The sequence below is a fragment of the Epinephelus lanceolatus genome, chromosome 12 (genome assembly GCF_041903045.1).
Source record: "Epinephelus lanceolatus isolate andai-2023 chromosome 12, ASM4190304v1, whole genome shotgun sequence".
Taxonomy (NCBI): domain Eukaryota; kingdom Metazoa; phylum Chordata; class Actinopteri; order Perciformes; family Serranidae; genus Epinephelus; species Epinephelus lanceolatus.
Window position 1 is genome coordinate 18232089 of NC_135745.1, and position 17842 is coordinate 18249930.

The 17842-nt window shown below is 41.2% G+C and overlaps 1 protein-coding gene across 6 annotated transcripts; it reads left to right on the top strand.

Annotated features, from left to right (window-relative positions):
• The first annotated feature begins 1210 nt into the window (after positions 1-1210).
• phc3 (polyhomeotic homolog 3 (Drosophila)) lies at positions 1211-16898 on the top strand. 6 transcript variants are annotated; one of them, XM_078173062.1, is made up of 15 exons: positions 1211-1335; positions 2808-3019; positions 4260-4415; positions 4502-4582; positions 4662-4814; positions 5004-5093; positions 5332-5554; positions 6825-7483; positions 7573-7696; positions 9370-9644; positions 9860-10019; positions 10112-10229; positions 10860-10992; positions 13062-13353; positions 15793-16898. In XM_078173062.1, exons 1-15 carry the CDS (start codon positions 1314-1316, stop codon positions 15945-15947), a joined length of 2853 nt encoding a protein of 950 aa, XP_078029188.1. In that variant the 5' UTR covers positions 1211-1313; the 3' UTR covers positions 15948-16898. The 6 variants fall into 6 exon arrangements, with proteins under 6 accessions (XP_078029188.1, XP_078029190.1, XP_078029191.1 ...); XM_078173064.1 differs by having other exon boundaries at positions 10118-10229; XM_078173065.1 differs by having other exon boundaries at positions 9373-9644; positions 10118-10229.
• Positions 16899-17842: the final 944 nt, after the last annotated feature.

Sequence of the window (17842 nt, forward strand, 5' to 3'; positions counted from 1 at the left end):
CTATTTATAGTCTATGGTTTAAGCATTTTTTTCTGGTGATTCACGCAGGTTTATCTATCTAGCAGGTGACTTAAATATTTCCGACAGAGTCTGAATACAACGTGAGAAGAGCATCCTTCGCAACCGACAAGAGTTGTCCTCCCCATGGATGAAACTCCACACAGGTCGTGATGACCGGCCCAGCAGAAACTTGTCAACATAGCTGTCACAGTGTGTGGTGCATATATTAATGGTTTTTTTGATTTTGTTTGTTTGTTTTGTTTATTTTTTAAATTTTATTTCATTTTTAGTCCTTTTGAGACAGAGAGACAAGAAGAGAGAGACTGAGGAGAGACTGAGATGTGACTTTCTTTCTTTCTTTCTTTCTTTATTTCATAATGAGCCACTTATTCACTATATATTCATAATTTTGCTGCATTTATATGCATCTGTTTTTGCCAACAAACTCAAAAAATCTATCCCGATGAGGCTTATTATTTTGGCACTGCTTTTAACTCCAACCACAGTGCATTCTCTCTGTCTGTCTCTCTGTTTCTCTCTGAGTCATTTGACTCACTTCTTTCTTTATGTATTTCAACATTTAACTGATTACTAGATTCTTGCAAACAGTTATTGCAAATAGGCCTATTATTCATGTCAGTGTAAAGTGAGTCGTCTTTATTCTCCATATGACTATCATCATATGCAGATGCTCCAACTTCCCCTTGGTCTGTACTGATTTATTCAATACTGTAATTTTCTATGAGGCAATTTAGAAACATAAATGCATCTGTCTGGAGCAAAAGCCCCTTTAACAGTCAAATATAGTTTGAAATGTCTTCCTGTTTTAAATATAGATAAAATAACTAGTCCGGTGGGAACACAGGGAGGGACTATTATGTGAGTATTAAAAGGTTACTTCATGTCTGTGATATCAGCGGTTTGTGAAATAGTCCTCTGACGCATGTGTCAGCTTTGGAAATTTCCCCCAGAAAGCTGACATAGTTCAAATCCATCAACCCAGTCTTCCTCTTTATTGAGCAAATATCAATAAAGCTTTTCATGATATATTATTATGACACAAGTAATCTGAATAAAACCACACATCTCAGCCTGTCCAACATCCCCGGGACTGTCCACGCAGCGCACGCAGCTGACTCCCCCGGCTGTGGAAGGTCCTCCCGCACTGCGAGCGGTGCTGTATCAAGCCGTTTTTTATTGCCTGTTGTGTACCGTCTGATTTTTTTTAATCTCCATTTTAGACACTACTGACGCATCCGTAGCCTGCATGACTGGGACACAGTGCCGGGGTTTGGTCAGTTCCTGATGGCCTGATGGTCCATCAATACCAGGCAGGTAACGCCGACAAGAGGTGAATGATTGTGCATGCATACAGCGCCGTGTGAGCGACGACAGGCAGACAGACACACACACAGACAGACAGACAGACAGACAGACAGGGGATCACATCCTGGTTTGGTGAATGTATGATGCTATGGTTCCTAAATTATAGACAGTGGATTTAAGATAAGATAATGTGTGGTCGTTCAGTATTTATCGAGGATATCCTGCCGGCGTTTAATTGGACTGAAGCTGCTCTGCAGCAAAAAGCAATCAATATTCAAGCTGCTGTAACAGAGTCAGTATTTATCCTCATGAAATAATGAAATAATTTCACCATTTGAAGGCAGGCTCTCTTAGATTATTATATTATTCTCAGAAAAGAAAATATTTGACTCATATTCAGCTGGCTTTATCAGCAATTACAAGGGGGGGAAAGCCCATTGTGGCACCTTTGTCAGGTGTAAAATATTAAATTAAATATAGCCTATTCATGAGGTATTCATCATTCAGTTCTTATAGATTACATGTGATACATCCATTTCTATTTTTTTTTCATGTTGTGATGTTACAGTGTGATGTTTGTTTCTAATTTGTGTATAAAGCTATTATTAGATGACTCACTTATGCTTTCAAATGAGCAAAGTCAAATATTTAAGATGCTCTAAAAAAATAAAGCTTAGTTTGTTTAGGTTTTTTTAATGCATTTTCCAAGAATAAAGGCTAACAAATAAAAACATAATAAGGTTAGCTAATTTATTTATATATTCACTGCACTGGATGGAACATTTTTTGCATTAATTATTTATGTGACTTTATTTTCCTTTTATTTAAATGCTTTTGGGGTGACTTTCCCTAAGGATTATTGGGAGTTCAGACCGAACATAACTGCCATACAGTATGTATTTCTCTATATATTATGAACAAATTAATGATTTGTCCCATTTCTGTTTTACTATAGCTTTGTAATAACCTAACTATAGACGGTCCCTTAACTAAAGAACATCGGAATGGGCCGATTTAATGCTGCAGTGAACTCTATCAAATTAATTCAGATTTTCAAAATAAGATCACAGAGATACATTTTAATTATGGCCGAATTAAATATGATAGGTTTAGTTTTGTCAACGTTCCTATAAGAAAGTGTCCTCGAAATGTGATGGAGTATATGTTGTCTATGTATCTAAATAAACTAAAAAACATATAGGCTAGGCCAATATATATATTTAAAAAAAAAAACCCTGCTCGATCTTGTATTAAAGTAACATGGTTTAATCTTTTGCAGCATGAACACTTGATGTTTTGTTTTGATTAAAAGCTGTTCAGTACTGATGTTTTCACAGCCAAGCTTTGCTGGAGACTGTCAGTCGATAAAACTGCCCAACACCCAAAGATCCGAGCAGCACACGTCCATCACCCTGATCCTGAAGTTGTGTCTGTTTTATTTAACTCTCTGCCGTTAATTAATGTCTGTTTCACCTCCACAGTTTTCCCATTACTGAATCTCTGTGTGACCTGGGAGATGGAGAGGCAGGGCCCGGGAGAGAAGCAAGCAGACACTAATAGGACTGTAGTCACCACCACCCCCACCACATCAGCTGCCATCACCATGGCAACAGTCAGCTCCGGCAGCACCACGTGCGGCCAGGCGCCCTCCACTTCCCTCAGCATCATCTCACCCGACAGACAGGCAGTCCAGGTAATAGACAGTACCTGGGACCTCTGCGTGCAGTAAATGTGACAGGAAGGTTTTCCAGATAGTAGACAGCATCTGTGACGTCTGCAGGCATGTTTTACTTGACTGTCAGACGGTAAGGTGATAGACTGTAGCTGGGACTTCTGAAAGCATTGTTTATTTTGACAAACAGACAATCCAGGTAATAGGCAGACAGTGGGACCTCTGCAGAAATGTTTTACTTGCCCATCAGGTGGTCCAGGTAATAGACTGTACCTGGGACCTGTGCATGTATTGTGCAATATGATAGGCTGGTAGTCCAAGTAATAGACAGCAACTCAGACCTCTGCATGCATTGTTTGACTTGACTGGTTGGCAATCCAGGTAATAGACAGTACCAGGAAACTCTGCATGCATTATTTGACCTCACTGTCAGGTGGTCCAGGCAAAAGACAGCACCTGAGACTTGTGCAAGCATTGTCTATTTTGACAGGCAGGTAGTCCAGGTAAAAGGCAGACACTGGGTTCTCTGCAGGCATGTTTCACTTGACTGTGAGGTGGTCCAGGTATTTGACTGTGTGGGACTTTGGAAAGCATTGTTTATTTTGACAAGCAGACAGTCCAGGTAATAGTCAGACAGTGGGGCCTCTGTATGCATTGTGCAATATGAAAGACAGGTAGTCAGGCAATAGACAGCAACTCAGAGCTTTGCATGCGTTCTTTGATTTGACTGGTATGCAATCCAGGTAATAGACAGTACCAGGGACCTCTGCATGCATTATTTTACCTCACTGTCAGGTGGTCCAGATAATAGTCTGAACCTGAGACTTCTGTAAGCATTGTTTGCTTTGACAAGCAGGTAGTAGGCAGACACTGGAACCTCTGCATGCATTGTGCAATACCAGAGGTGAGTAGTCCAGGTAACAGACTGTACCTGCAACATCAGCCAGGAGCTAAATGTTATCTTCAAAAGGGACTTAATGATAAAATAGCTGATAGCACTACCGGTAAATCAAGTCACTGATTTTATATATCTCAAGCTCTTGGCCATCATAAAAAAGTACCTTTTACAAAGCAGTATTACAATCCTGTCATCAGATAATTCCATTTATTTTAAAAACTAAATCAAAATGCTTCAAAGTTTCCATTTCTCAGTGCCATAAAGCAAATGAAATACAATTTAAAAGACAATTATCAATGTGCTGCCAATAGTCGACTGATATTCACTTGTAAACTGCTTGATGATGCTCATGTGATCCAACAGGTACTCCAGCACGCCATCCACAGACCTCAGAGCATGGCGGCCCAGTACCTGCATCAGATGTACGCAGCCCAGCAGCAGCACCTCATGCTGCAGACAGCCGCCCTGCACCAGCACCAGCACACCCCCCACCTGCAGAGTCTGGCCACCATACAGCAGGTCAGATGGTGTCTGTCATGTGTTCATGCAAGCAGTCATTTTAATACAAGCTATAGGGTGTGTGATGCCTCTCCAATGCTTTTCAGGCATCAGTCTGTCAGAGGCAGTCACCTTCTTCATCCAGTGGCAGTTTGGCTCATCAGCCTGCTGGTGTTTCCCAAAACTCTGTAAGTGTCATTGTTACAGCTCTCATCAATCTGACCTGCTCTGGACACATACTAACCTCAGACACTTTCTTTTATCCAGATTACTTTACCAGCATCTCCAGTGACAGCCCAGCTGATGGGCCGAACCCAAACATCCACTGGTGCCGCAACCACCATATCCCAGCAGGCCATGCTCCTGGGAAGCAGACCGGCCAACTGTAACCAAGCCCAGATGTACCTTCGCACTCAGATGGTACAAACATTTTCAAATATCTTGAGCTGTTGGTCATATTTACAGTTTACTTTTAAACTGCATGACTCGTTTGCCCTGTTTCTATTTTTAATGAATGTGTTTTCTTATGTTTTCTCACAACATGCAAGTTGTTTATTTCTAACCACCCAGCCACCTGTCTCTCCCTGCTTTTTGCTTTTCTTCTGTTAGCTCATTCTAACCCCTGCAGCCACGGTGGCTGCAGTTCAGTCAGACTTCCCTGCTGTCACCTCCTGCTCCTCTTTACCTACCTCCTCTCAGGTACAAACTTTGCCAGGCACAAAATTAGAATAACGCATGCACGCCTCAAGTCTGCAGTATCACAGACTTCAGAATGTTACATACCTTGAGCATGAGCCACATCGCACAATTAAAAGTTATGTGGTAAATATGGAAGTGAGAGGTTTGGGATTATGATGAATAAAGTTGGGCATGCAACCCCACCACCCATGGCGTTGATGAACAGTATAAACGTGACTTTCTGTCTGTGTATATTCAGGTGCAGAACCTCGCTCTGCGTGCCCACTTGCCTGGAGCTCTGGCCACAGCCCACAGTGTGATTCTAAAACCATCCGCCCAGTCACAAGCCATGACTCCAGCCGCCTCTTTATCCAAGACGTCAATCAGCGGGCTGAAAACCAACCAGCTGACAGACACCTCAACAGAAACAGGACTGGCTGACGTCACCTGCCTGGCGTCAGGAGCCCAGATCATAACCCCAGGTGAGATAACCGTGACAGGTGCTGTTACTTTCAGGTCAACCTTGAACAAGACTAGGTTAAAACAACACATTCTCACTCTGACCTTGTCACATATCGACGTTGGGTCATGAACTTCCCACGTCCACATACGACGTGCAAGGTACCCTGGGTGCGTTGGTTGTTGACATTCTGGGACGCCGTGTCAAGTCCTGCCTGTTACATGCATTGACTTCTTCCAAAATACACTTCCGTTTTCACGGGAAATGTAAAGTTTACATACGGTCTCTTTCAAAATAAACGCACTACTTCAGTATAACACCACAAATTTACATTTTTTTCCCTTTAACAACAAATGCACGTGGTTGGGTTTAGGAGAAAACAACAGAGTTTGTCTTTAGAATCATACGGGACACAAACACCAGTCTCTCAGATGAAAGTCCTTGTCCTGCCACGTTTCCCCCTTACGCCGGCCAGCAGCATTAAACAACAATGGCAACTGGCCACGTATCATGCAGACATCAAAAGGCGTCTGCATGATACGTGATTCGTTGGTTTCTGATACATGATTCGTTGGTTTCTGATGCCACAAGTCACTGCCCAAGTGCCAGAGTTTGACAACTTCGGAGTGAGACCAGGCTTGTTAAGAACCTTGTATACGGCTGGACCGTGTATAAAATGCTAGGGGTCTTTTAATTTGAAACAGTATTTGGCAGCATTCGCTCAGTCACAGACTTTGCCCCAGTGTCTTTGTCCAACCAAAAAAAAGTAATGTATATACATCCTAAAATGAAGAACAATGTTGTTCCAGCGTCTTTTTTCCATGTTCTTCTCATGATGATGGCGGCAACTTTTCTGGCAGTGTAACACGTAATATTACACAAAGTTACTCATACATTTTGAGGCTTGTGTCTCATACAGACACGCTGTTCCTCAGGCAAATTGATGAGGTGATCCTTTATTTCTGTTGTTCAAAACCACCACTTCAACCGCAGCTAGTTAGTTAGCTTGTTAGCTTGCTAATTCCACCACGCTATCATCAGAAAATGAGGAGTAAAGTGATACATGACCATCAGCGTCTACGTCTCTGTCAGCCTGTCAACGCCTATTTATTTCTAAAGACCAATTGCCAATAGGGAAACACCAACACTTATGTCATCACTCACTCTGACCAGTGGTGTTACTTTACCACTCACTCATCCCTCATTGAGGGACAGACTTTTGCGTTTACAGGGTGCGGTCCAGCCAAAACGAGATACACGTCTGTCTATGCTTACTCTAACTCTCTTTGCAGCCTACTCTCCAGTGCAGACCCACGCTCTGTCCAAGCAGCAGCTGTCCTGTCCACCGAGCCAGCGGGTGGCGCACCACCAGCTCATCCTCCAGCAGGCTACAGGTGGAGCTCCAAACCACAGGCAGCTGCAGCCTATCGCCCTCAGAGTAGCACCTCAAGAAACCAACTCCCAACCTCTCCCTCTTTCAGTGAAAAGACTGACCACTCCCAGCACCCAGTCACACACCAACAACGACCCCCAAACTCCTTCTTCTTCTTCTTCTTCTTCTTCTTCTCCCTCTCCTTCAACCGTCACCAGTGTGTTTGCATCCTCAGCTCAGACCTCAATCCCAGCTGCTACCCTTCAGCCTCAGCCTCCTCCTCTGGTGGCCGCTCCGCAGCGTCGGACCTCATTCCCACAGGTACAGAACCAGCCTCCACCTCCACCTCCGCCTCTGGTTCTCCCCAGGCTGCCCCAGAACCCCCCGGCCTCCCTCCAGAGACTGTCCCTGCACTCGGTCCAGGCTCTGGCCGTCCAGTCGGGGCAGGTGCTTTTGACAGAGCAGGAGCTGCCTGTAGCGGAGGCTCTGGTCCAGATGCCCTACCAGAACCTCCCACCTCCACAGACGGTGGCTGTTAATCTGAAAGTGCATCGAGTGAGACACAATGAAACTCCAATGGTGAGTTGTTGTGTGCTGCGGTCACGTTTTGTAAGCTTTGCCTCCACAGTGTTATTTTAATGGAGGATGTGTTGTGGTTTGAATTTCAGTCGGGGCAAACGTGCAAAGTGAATGGACTGAGCTCAGAGGAGAGGAAAGATGAATGTTCTCCCAGTCCTCAGCGAGACAGGATCCTGGCCCCTCTCACTGGGCCTCCTAAGCAAAATGGTGCAGGTAAAATATGATAAAGAATAAAATAGAAAAGAATACAATTAAATCCCTTCTAACCCGACAAACTCTCCTCATTAGTCAGAGGGATGTCTCATAAAGGAGGCACAGGAAAGCAGATCATGTTGTGAAAAGCCTGTCTTGAATAAACCTAAAAATCACATCCCATGAAACTGGTTTGGAGCTTTTTTTGACCAGTGAAATTAGTCCTGAAATAGAAGTTTATTTTATAGACAATAAGATAATTAACCTTTTTTTTTTTTAGAAACTTAAAGGGGCAGTTCACCCCAAAATCAAAAATACATATTTTCCTCGTATCTGTAGTCGTATTTATCAGTCTAGATAGTTTTGGTGTGAGCTGCTGACATGGATGTATAAAGAGACCTGGATATAGAATTGGAGGTGGCCCCCATTCGTTCCAGTGAAAGTTGCTCAGTGGTACATGAAGTCAAAAAAGCTGTATTTCCACAGTAAATTACCCTGGTCTTCCGTATGATGTCATCCATAGAGCAAGCACACGAGAGACTTATGGTAGCCGAGTGTGGCCGAGCAGCTAACTTCTGGTTTAGCATTTCGCTAAATTGAATTGGGGATAAAATAATTAAATCAGCGGCTCTTTTACATATGTCTTCTAGACTTTTGAAATGCTACCAAAATGAATGGATCAAATCCTGGTGGTGAAACAAGTCCTTTCAAGGAGGCTGTGACACTCAAAAGAAATTATCCACTGATTTACAGACGTCTCTTTACCAATGTAAGTCAATGAGAAAAAAACCTTTGGGGCCCCCTGGCATCACATGATGGACTCAGATGGTGTAATTCTACTTTTGGCCACTATGTAAAATTGGCTTCAAAGCTCAGCGCTGTTCCTGGGCCATCTGCCTACTCTCCAATATAATGGAACTAGATGGCACTTAGCTTGTGGTGCTGAAAGACTATGACCTGGTTACTCAAGATAATCCACAAACCTTGTTGTTAGCTGTTTCACAAAGGAACAATTTTCTTTCTACTTAACTGCACCCACCAACCGTATCACAGAAAGAAGTCTGAATGTACACATGGACGAGAGGCTCATGCTCATGACAGTGCTAGCTCAGTGGTGCAATGTGAGCTAGTAGTAGATGCACACTTACTTAGGTACAGTGATACGGTTGACCGTGTAGTTTGGTAAAAAGAAAATAGTTCCTACATGAAACTGCTCACCACAGGGTCTGAGGATTATCTTGAGTAACCTGGTCATAATTTCTGGAAAATCTTTTTGGCGCTTTGAGCACCACAAGCCGAGTGCCATCTAGTTCCATTATATTGGAGAAAAGGCAGACATCGTTACGGCTGATATCTCCAACACTCGGCAACTCACAGCAAAACAATGTAGACTGATGAATAGCACCATGGTTAAGAGGCAAAATATGTATTTTCCATTTTGGGGTAAACTGTCCCTTTAAGTTCTCTATTAGTTGGATTATGTTGCCTTCATATGGAAAATATACTATTTACATGCCTTTAAATTGTTTATCTGCTACTAAAAACTAACCTGACCAAAACCAGGCTAATCTGGAGGGATACTACGAAACTGAATTTCCTGAAAATAAACTGGAATTACTGGAATAAACCTGGTTTAAATGGTATCCTTACTTTAGGAAACACCCCTCAATTCTGTTATCTTTCATATCTCTCAGCAGTGATGGGTTCATCCGCCATCATATCCAGTCGCTCAGTGATCAGGTCACCAGTGGTGGAAGAGCCCTCCCAGCTCACCAGCAACAGCAGCAACCCTCCTCCTCCATCTCCTCCTCTACCTCCTCCCGTCCTGCCAGCAGCAGTACGAGGCCCCAGCCAGCCTCCCCCCTCGCCAGCAAGCATCCCAGGGAGCCCCGACAGGATACTCACAACCCACGTCCTTACGCACCTCATAGAGGGCTTCGTTATCCGAGAGGGCCTGGAGCCATTCCCGGTATGAACCCTGGAGATGAAAATAATGGACAGACTAATCGACAATGAAAATAATCGTTAGTTGCAGCCCTATTTCGTAATGGCCATTTTTCCAAGGTCAAGCTTTCTTTCTCTCAAATTTAGACGTGTAAAAATGACAGCCTGTTACTACACAGAGCTGATGTCTGTCCATGCCAGGATGTCAGATTGAACTCATCTGAATGCACCTTGATGCAGGTGGTGTCGTCCTCACTGTTAGCAGACCAGCAGGCTTCACTTCCTGAATCCCAGGAGATCCAAACCAACGGGGATGCAGTGGCAGAGGACAGTCCGCTGGATGCTGACCAGTCGGATTCAACGGACTCTGAGATGGAAGACGATGGCCCTGCAGCAGATGGTGAGGTGATGTGCGTGTGTGTGTGTGTGTGTGTGTATGCATATAGATATATATATATACTGTATGTGTGACTAACAGCTGGTGGTGTGAAGTTGCAGAGCTGGCGGAGAATGTGGCAGGTGTGCTGCAGTGCGAGTTCTGTGGGAGCAGAGGTTATGCTCACACATTCCTGCGCTCCAAACGCTTCTGCTCCATGACGTGTGTCCGAAGGTAAATAAAGCACTAACACATCGAGATGCACCGACACTTCGGTTAAAATCAGCCTGGTTGTCTGCTAAGTAATGCTAGTCCAGGACTGAAAATGTTTCACTAAATCAGTATTCTAAGAAAGTTTATCATTATATTGAGATACTAAGTCATTAATTTAAGGCAGTTTCTCGTTGTAATGATGATCTTGTAATCATCACAGTGGCAGAGCTGGGCTTCCATACAAAAGAGCATCCTTCCTTGTATTAAAAAATCAGCCTCTACCACACAACACAAGTAATCTGAGAATGTCATCTGTCTCAGTGCTGGTGAGACACATCATTTGACATCTGGAACCCATTGAGTTACATTTTGGACCATGAGAAAAAGTCTCAAGTGTATAATCACTCCCAGGTTTCCTTTTGAGTCTCCGTCCAGGATTCAAAGAGTCCAGATGCAGACTATCAGCTCAGTGCACAGTGGCAGAAGCCTGTCTAACTGTCTGCACTCGCTGCACACAGGAAAACAAAATCTCAAAGTGCTCTCAGGCTTCAAGAATGATATCATGACCGCAGTGCCATCGCTAAGCAAATGATATGACCTGCAGCGAACTGTATGAATGGTAATTTAATATTTCCGAGTCTCTTTCTTTAGATTCAGTGTGAGCTGCACCAAGCGTATCACTGTGCTGAGAGCGGATCGCTGGGGTCACAGGCCGATGGGCAGGAGGGGACGACCCCCCAGCAGCAGAGTCAACGGAGCCTCCAGAGAACATTTTCTGAGACAGGTCAGTTAATATCACTGACCTGATGCGTGTAGCAAAACGCACAGGAGCTGAAGGGATCACTGGTCCTATGAGACACGCTGCTCTCTGGGGAACAGCTGCATCTGACAGCAGCAGAGCGGAGAAGGAGACTCCTGGTCTGTGAACACGGAAACAACACACGGTTTCAGAAAGATACGATGCATCTATAGACAATTATTAATGTACATAACATGGGCTCTCAGACCAGGCCTGGAGAGATTAAAATAAATACACAGAAAAACACGAGGGAAAAACAAATAGGAGAAGGAAGCCTGGAAAAATAAACGTTTTTTTTTTCCTGCTCTTTGTATTCTAGAAATCACTTGTCTGTAAACAACTTACTGAGAACTTCTGGCCTTACTGATTTGCTGCAGAGTCAACCTCAATTAAAATGAATTTATATCTACAGAAGGAAATTAAGTACTTTACAATAAACTGGATGAAACAATAAAATATAGTAAGATAATGGAACAAGACAGGAAAAACAGGGAGGGAAAAAAGTAGAGAATAAGAGAAGTATAACACAGAATAAAACTATTAAACAGTAAAACAATAAAGACAAAAATTAAAGTACAAACAAATATGTACCATACATGAAGCCATGCTTTAAATTAGGAAAATTTGTCATGTCTTTGTAAACATCCCGTGACCTCCTATTTGTATTTATATTTGTATATATTTTTCCTTGTGTACTGCTTTTCTTTTTTCCTTTTCTTTTCTTTTGTTGTCAAATGTAAAAAATGTTCAGAAATAAAGCGTTTTTTTTAAAAAAAAGTACAAACAAAAGTTAGAAAAAAGTTAGAAAAAATAAAATAAAAGTAGGAAAAAGTTCTAATTTCTTCTTCTAGTTTGACAGTCATATTATCATTAAAATTAAAAATAACATTTTGTAACCTACATGGAATCAATAATGTTATTTAATTATTATTAAATTATTATTTAGTTATTTTATTTTAATTCAAGTGATATTTAGGTGTAACTGAAAGGCTCATGTAGACTGAGGGTGGTAATGTCCAATATTCTGCCTGATTAGTTTAATAATAATTGCTAATAAGTGCAACAGTGAAACATTTTTATGATTTAAAATGACAAGAATGTATTGTTTTTTCAAGTGTTCATATTTCCATTTGCAGGCATTTAGACCATAATTTGATGCTAAAACCCCCAAACTGTCCTAAAATCCAGACTTGGTTTGGAAACTGCTTGACGCTCAGTGACCCATCAAAATGCATTCATTCCTTCAAATTAAACCTTTGTTTTTGAACTTAATTTTTATTTATTTTTCGTCAACAACAATACAGTGTAGACATTTCTTTTTTCCCCCAGCTGTATATAATATATATGCACATTATATTCAGAAATTATCTAAACATGAAAAGAAAGCATAGACATCCACCAGTCTGACGTCTTAACCCGTTGGTTAGATAAAGCAAATCTTAAATAGAAAAACAAGGGTCCAGGTTCAAAATTTTGTTCTATAGACAATGACATATAATGTATATATATGATAGACCTACTAGATGATAAATTTCACTGTATTAATAAAGGCATGACAGGACTCCATCGTTTAGTAAATACAGATGTTTGTAATCTTAATGAGCATGTATTTTGCTCCATCTGATAAATGTCCCAGACTTTCTGGATCCATGTACTGTATGTGGGAGGGTCTGGTTTCAGCTGTCTGATGGTTATACACTTTATGGCTGCTGTAAGTTATATTTGTAAGAGGTGTTTCTTATCCCTCACATTCAGACTCTCAGGGATAACACCCAGCAGTGCTACTGTAGGGTCTTGTGTTGAAAAACCTCTCCAGAATATATGGGTGTGATTGGCAGTGCATATTCCACAGTTTCTCTATTATGAGCTGGGATGTGCTGAATTAAACCTTTATTTTGAAAAACCTCATTAGACCATTACATTAAACACACAAAGGAACCTTAATCTCACACATAAACATGGCTAAGGCTAATACCTGGTTGACCTTTCCTGTAAGTAGTCTAAGTAGCCAAAACACTGCAGCTAACTGTCTGACTTGTCTTTGTGCTCTGCAGGCTCGTCGGTCGTTTGGCTCGGAGGAGACCCGGCAAAGATCGCTGAGAGAGGACGAAGAGCAGGAGGAAGAAGAGGAAGATGAGCCTCCCGTTCCCATGACAACCAGGCTCCGGAAGCAAGCCGAGAGGGAGCGGGAGAGGGAGAGAGACCAGGAGCGAGAGCAGGAGAGGGAGCAGGAGCAGAGGATGACAGAAACAATCAGTGTTTCTGACGGGGAAGAAGAAGAAGACGCGGGCTGTCCGTCTCAGTGGAACGTACAACAAGTGTTTTCTTTTATCAACTCCCTGCCAGGTACTGCTGACACTTCAGTTCTAGTTTAGTCACTGAAAATGGCAGATAAAGTTGTGCACTGTGTTTACCTGGTATCAGAGAGAAATGCAAACTTGTTACACTCAGTGGAGAGGGCACAGTCCAATATCTGGCCTCGGGTAAATACTGTGTATCAGTGGTGGAATGGAACTAAGTACATTTATTCAAATACTGAACTTAAGTACAAATGTGAGGCTTATACTTTATTTAAGTCTTTTCTTTTAATGCTTCAGTACAAAGTGCCTTACAATAAGGGCATGAAAATAGACATAACACATAACACAGGCAAGGCAATTCAATATAAAATACATTTAAAAATTGTTTCAAACAAGGAATAACTATAATCATAAATCACAAAAACATAAAAATGTATCATGAGATGAAATAAATCATAAAAAGCCATGGCATAAAGTCATAGAGTTGTAAAACCATAAATCATAAAATCAAGTAAGATACAATATTTGAGTTGCAGCAGCTTTAAGTATGAAAATAAAGTTTCAGACCTGTATCAGGAAGTCAGAGCAAGTTAAAGGCTAAAGTGAACAGATATGTTTTTAGCTTTCTTTTAAAAATATTAAGCGAGCTAGCCTCTCTGATATCTATAGGTAGTGTGATCCATTGCTCCATAGCTAACTGACAAAGGCTGCATCCCTGATCTTTTTCCGGCTGTTGCTGGGAACCTCCAATAAAGCAGCAGCAGATGATCGCAGTGTTCTTGAAAGCAAATATTTAACAACGAGCAATGTAGCTCTGTCCCAGTCCATGTAGGGCTTTGTAAACAAGGAGGATGAGCTTAAAATCAATTCTGCATGGAACAGGAAGTCAGTGCAGAGCAGCTAAGTCTGTCCTGATGTGCTCTCTCCTCTTGGTTATAAACTAAATTACCCAACAGTATACAAAAGTACAGCCAAAACGTATGTGAGGATTTGCGGCTTTTCTTTTTAATTATTCAAATTTATTTTTAATATTTGTGAAGTTTGGAGTACTGGTTTGATAGAAGAAAGCATTGTGATGTGTCCCTTTGTAGAGTTTTTACAAACAATTAATTAATTAAGAAAACAATCAGTGGATTAATCCAAAATGAAAATAATCATTAGCTGCTGTCCTGTGCAAAATAGTTTAAAAATGAGTTCCATATCAACCAGCTACAACAGTAAAGTCCTGGTTCTATTTCAACGCCATCAGTAACAATAATCTGACAATATAATATTATAACAGTCCAGGGGGGCCATTGAATCATTTTACTTTGATGCGTTAAGTGCATTTAAAGATTGTACTTACATGCTTTTACTTAAGTAAGATTCTAAATGCAGGGCATGTGACAGATTATTCTTCACACTGTTGTATCAAGGATCTGATTACTTCATCCACCACTGATGTTAGCTGGGGGAGCAAATATGCCTCCAACAATAATAGTAAAAAAAGTAGTCAGTTGTTCCTATCTCACTGTAAAATGTGACGACATGCGGTAAAAGTACCTCTGTGGCAAAGCAGGCAGAATCTGAGGAAGAAGTACAGCTCATTTTTCCAGCTGTGTCAGAATTCTACATATTAAAATGGTTATTTGCATTTATTTTGCACTGCACGTCTACTAGTCCCAGCAAGCTGAAAAGTCTCCTAGTCAGGTTGAATAGTAAATGGAGCTGCACTTGTACAGCGCCTTTTTTTAGTCATCTGACCACTCAAAGCGCTTTTACACTACGAGTCACATGCAGCCATTCACACTCACATTCACACACTGGTGACCAATGGAACAGCCGTCGGGAGCAGTTTAAGGTTAAGGTTTAGTATCTGGCTCAAGGATGCTTCGACAGACTGAGGACGACTTTCTCTACCTCTGAGTCACAGCATAATGTGATGTGATGAAAAATGTTGTATTACTTCTACAAGATCCTTTTATTTGAAAACAACTCTACACTGATTTTCAGCACGACAACCAACATATTAATACAGTAACCTGTAAACAAAATATGATTTCCTGCTGCTCATAAGCAGCCAAACACATAGAACTCCCTTCTTAATTTTTCCAAACTGTAGTAGACTTATTCTGCTTTTGTCCTCTCAAATCTTCTCATAAACAAGATTTAAAAAGTAAAGATTTTAAAAATCATGCAAGTATGAGGCACACTTTTATTCTCTCTGTTTACTCACTGTTCATTTGCAAACACTCCAACGTTTCTGCCTTTTAAGGACACAAAGTGAATCACCTGCTGTGCATAAAGTTAATGTCACCAGATGTTCAAAACAGCAAAGTTAGCGTTTAGTAAACTGCCTCATAAAAGCTGCAGCAGGCCCCTGTTTTAAAGAACACATGCTGTATCTTACAAACAGTAACAGTACGTAATTCTGCACATATCTGTTTGTACAATGCTTAAAAATGAACAAACACTTTATTCAGTCTGTGTCCTCTCTTCTCTCCAGGTGGTCAGGACGTAGCTGAGGAGTTTCGCTCGCAGGAAATAGACGGACAGGCTCTGCTGCTTCTCACAGAGGAGCATCTGGTCAGCACCATGAACCTTAAACTGGGACCTGCACTCAAACTGTGCGCCCACATTAACGCTCTGAAAGATGCATAAACATTCCTACTCTCCATGGATGGATTTGTGTTTATCTGGACCAGGATGGAGATAAACAGGAGAGTTTTTAACTTTCCACCTCTGCAGAGACAACGAGGAAGCATCTTTACGTTGTCTGGCTTGCTGTTAGACAAACACAAAGACAGTTATGACAGTTTCTCCTGAGATCACTGCCAAGGATTTCACTCCTGAGTGAAGTCCACACACTGTAACAGCTGATTTTAACACAAAGATGAGCAGTTCTTTGAATCCTCTCTTCATTTAATTGTAGTGATTGTAGCAGTTTGACTTAGGTTATCCATTTGTTTCAAAATGGTCCAAAAATATTAAGTTCTTTATATCATTTATAAACACAGAAAACAACTTTACATTAGGGACTGTTCGTTATTTATGAGAGCGGAGAGGGTGGCGCAAGATGAGGGAATAATTGAAATAATTCTTTAAGCATTGGGGAGGGAGTTATGCTTTTTTTTTTTTTTTGGACATCCTACTTAATGGTTATGTTTTTTTAATACCTTCAGAACCCTAAAACTTATAAGTGGGTTTTAGAGGCGTTTCCTTAAAAATCTTACACCATTTATCAGCCAGGAACTGTGGTATACCATATAAATATGGTTATTTATGGTGAAGAAAGGGTCATGCATTTTCCCCCAGTCACTCAGGGAGGCTGAAGGAACAATATGTGTAGCTCTGGGGAGGGTCATGATATATTAAAAGATGACTCTGACTTTACTCTGATTAATAAAGTACAGTCCCTTATTACACATTTAGTTAAAGAATGCTATACAATCTCAGAGTTTACAGAACAGATTTACTATCTTACAGAGGACATTTGATACACTTATCATCAGCAGACTAATGATTTATGGAATCAGACTGATGACAAGGTTATTTATGATTTATTTATTATTGCCATCATTAATATACAAATAAAACCATTTAAGTATTGTGCACTGTTTCATGGTTTTGTTTTTGTTTGGTTTTGGTGCCAAAAAGATGGTATTGCTTTTTGACTGCTCAGTGTGAAGCACAAACTAAAAGCACCTTTCTAAGCATCTCACATGAACCTTTGATGAGCCACCACCAGAGGGCACATTCACACACAGTTACTGAGAGCTATATTTTCTCTGCTGCTGCTGCTGTGAAAGAGTCCAGTACAAAAAGACCCAAGTAAAACTGACTGAGTTTGTAGTCTGGTAGAACCCAACCAGCTTCAGAGACATTCATGTTGCATTTCCTGTAGATAACAGCCTGTCACATTTACAGATGTGTCATATTATTTGGTCCATTTATAACTAAATAAATCAGTAAATTAGAAAAAAAAAATTTGAAACAGTGGTGAAAGTATTGAGATCCTTAAGTAAAAGTAGCAATACCAAACTATAAAATAAACCAGTCTTAAAGTAAAATTACACTGAACATAATTTTTGTTTGCTCCCATGTTTCACGGGTTTAAGTTAAAGATCCCAGGTGTAACATATCCACATGCTGGTTAAACAGCATCATTACTACACAGGTGTGCCTTGGGATGGTCACAATAAAAGGCCACTCTAAAATGTGCAGTTTGATCACAGCACAATGCCATAGATGTTACAAGTTTTTAGGGAGTGTGCTATTGGCATGCTGACTGCAGGAATGTCCACCAGAACTGTTGCCCATCAACTGAATGTTCATTTTACTACCATAATTTGCCTCCAGTGTTGTTTCCGTGAATTTGGCAGCACATCCAACCAGCCTCACAACCACAGACCATGTGTAATCCACAACCTGTGTCTTCACCTGCAAGATCCTCTGAGACCAGCCACCCTAACAGCTGATGTAACAACTGGTTTGCACACCAGAAGAACCTCTGCACAAATTGCCACAAACTGTCTCAGGGAATCTTAAGTGCTATA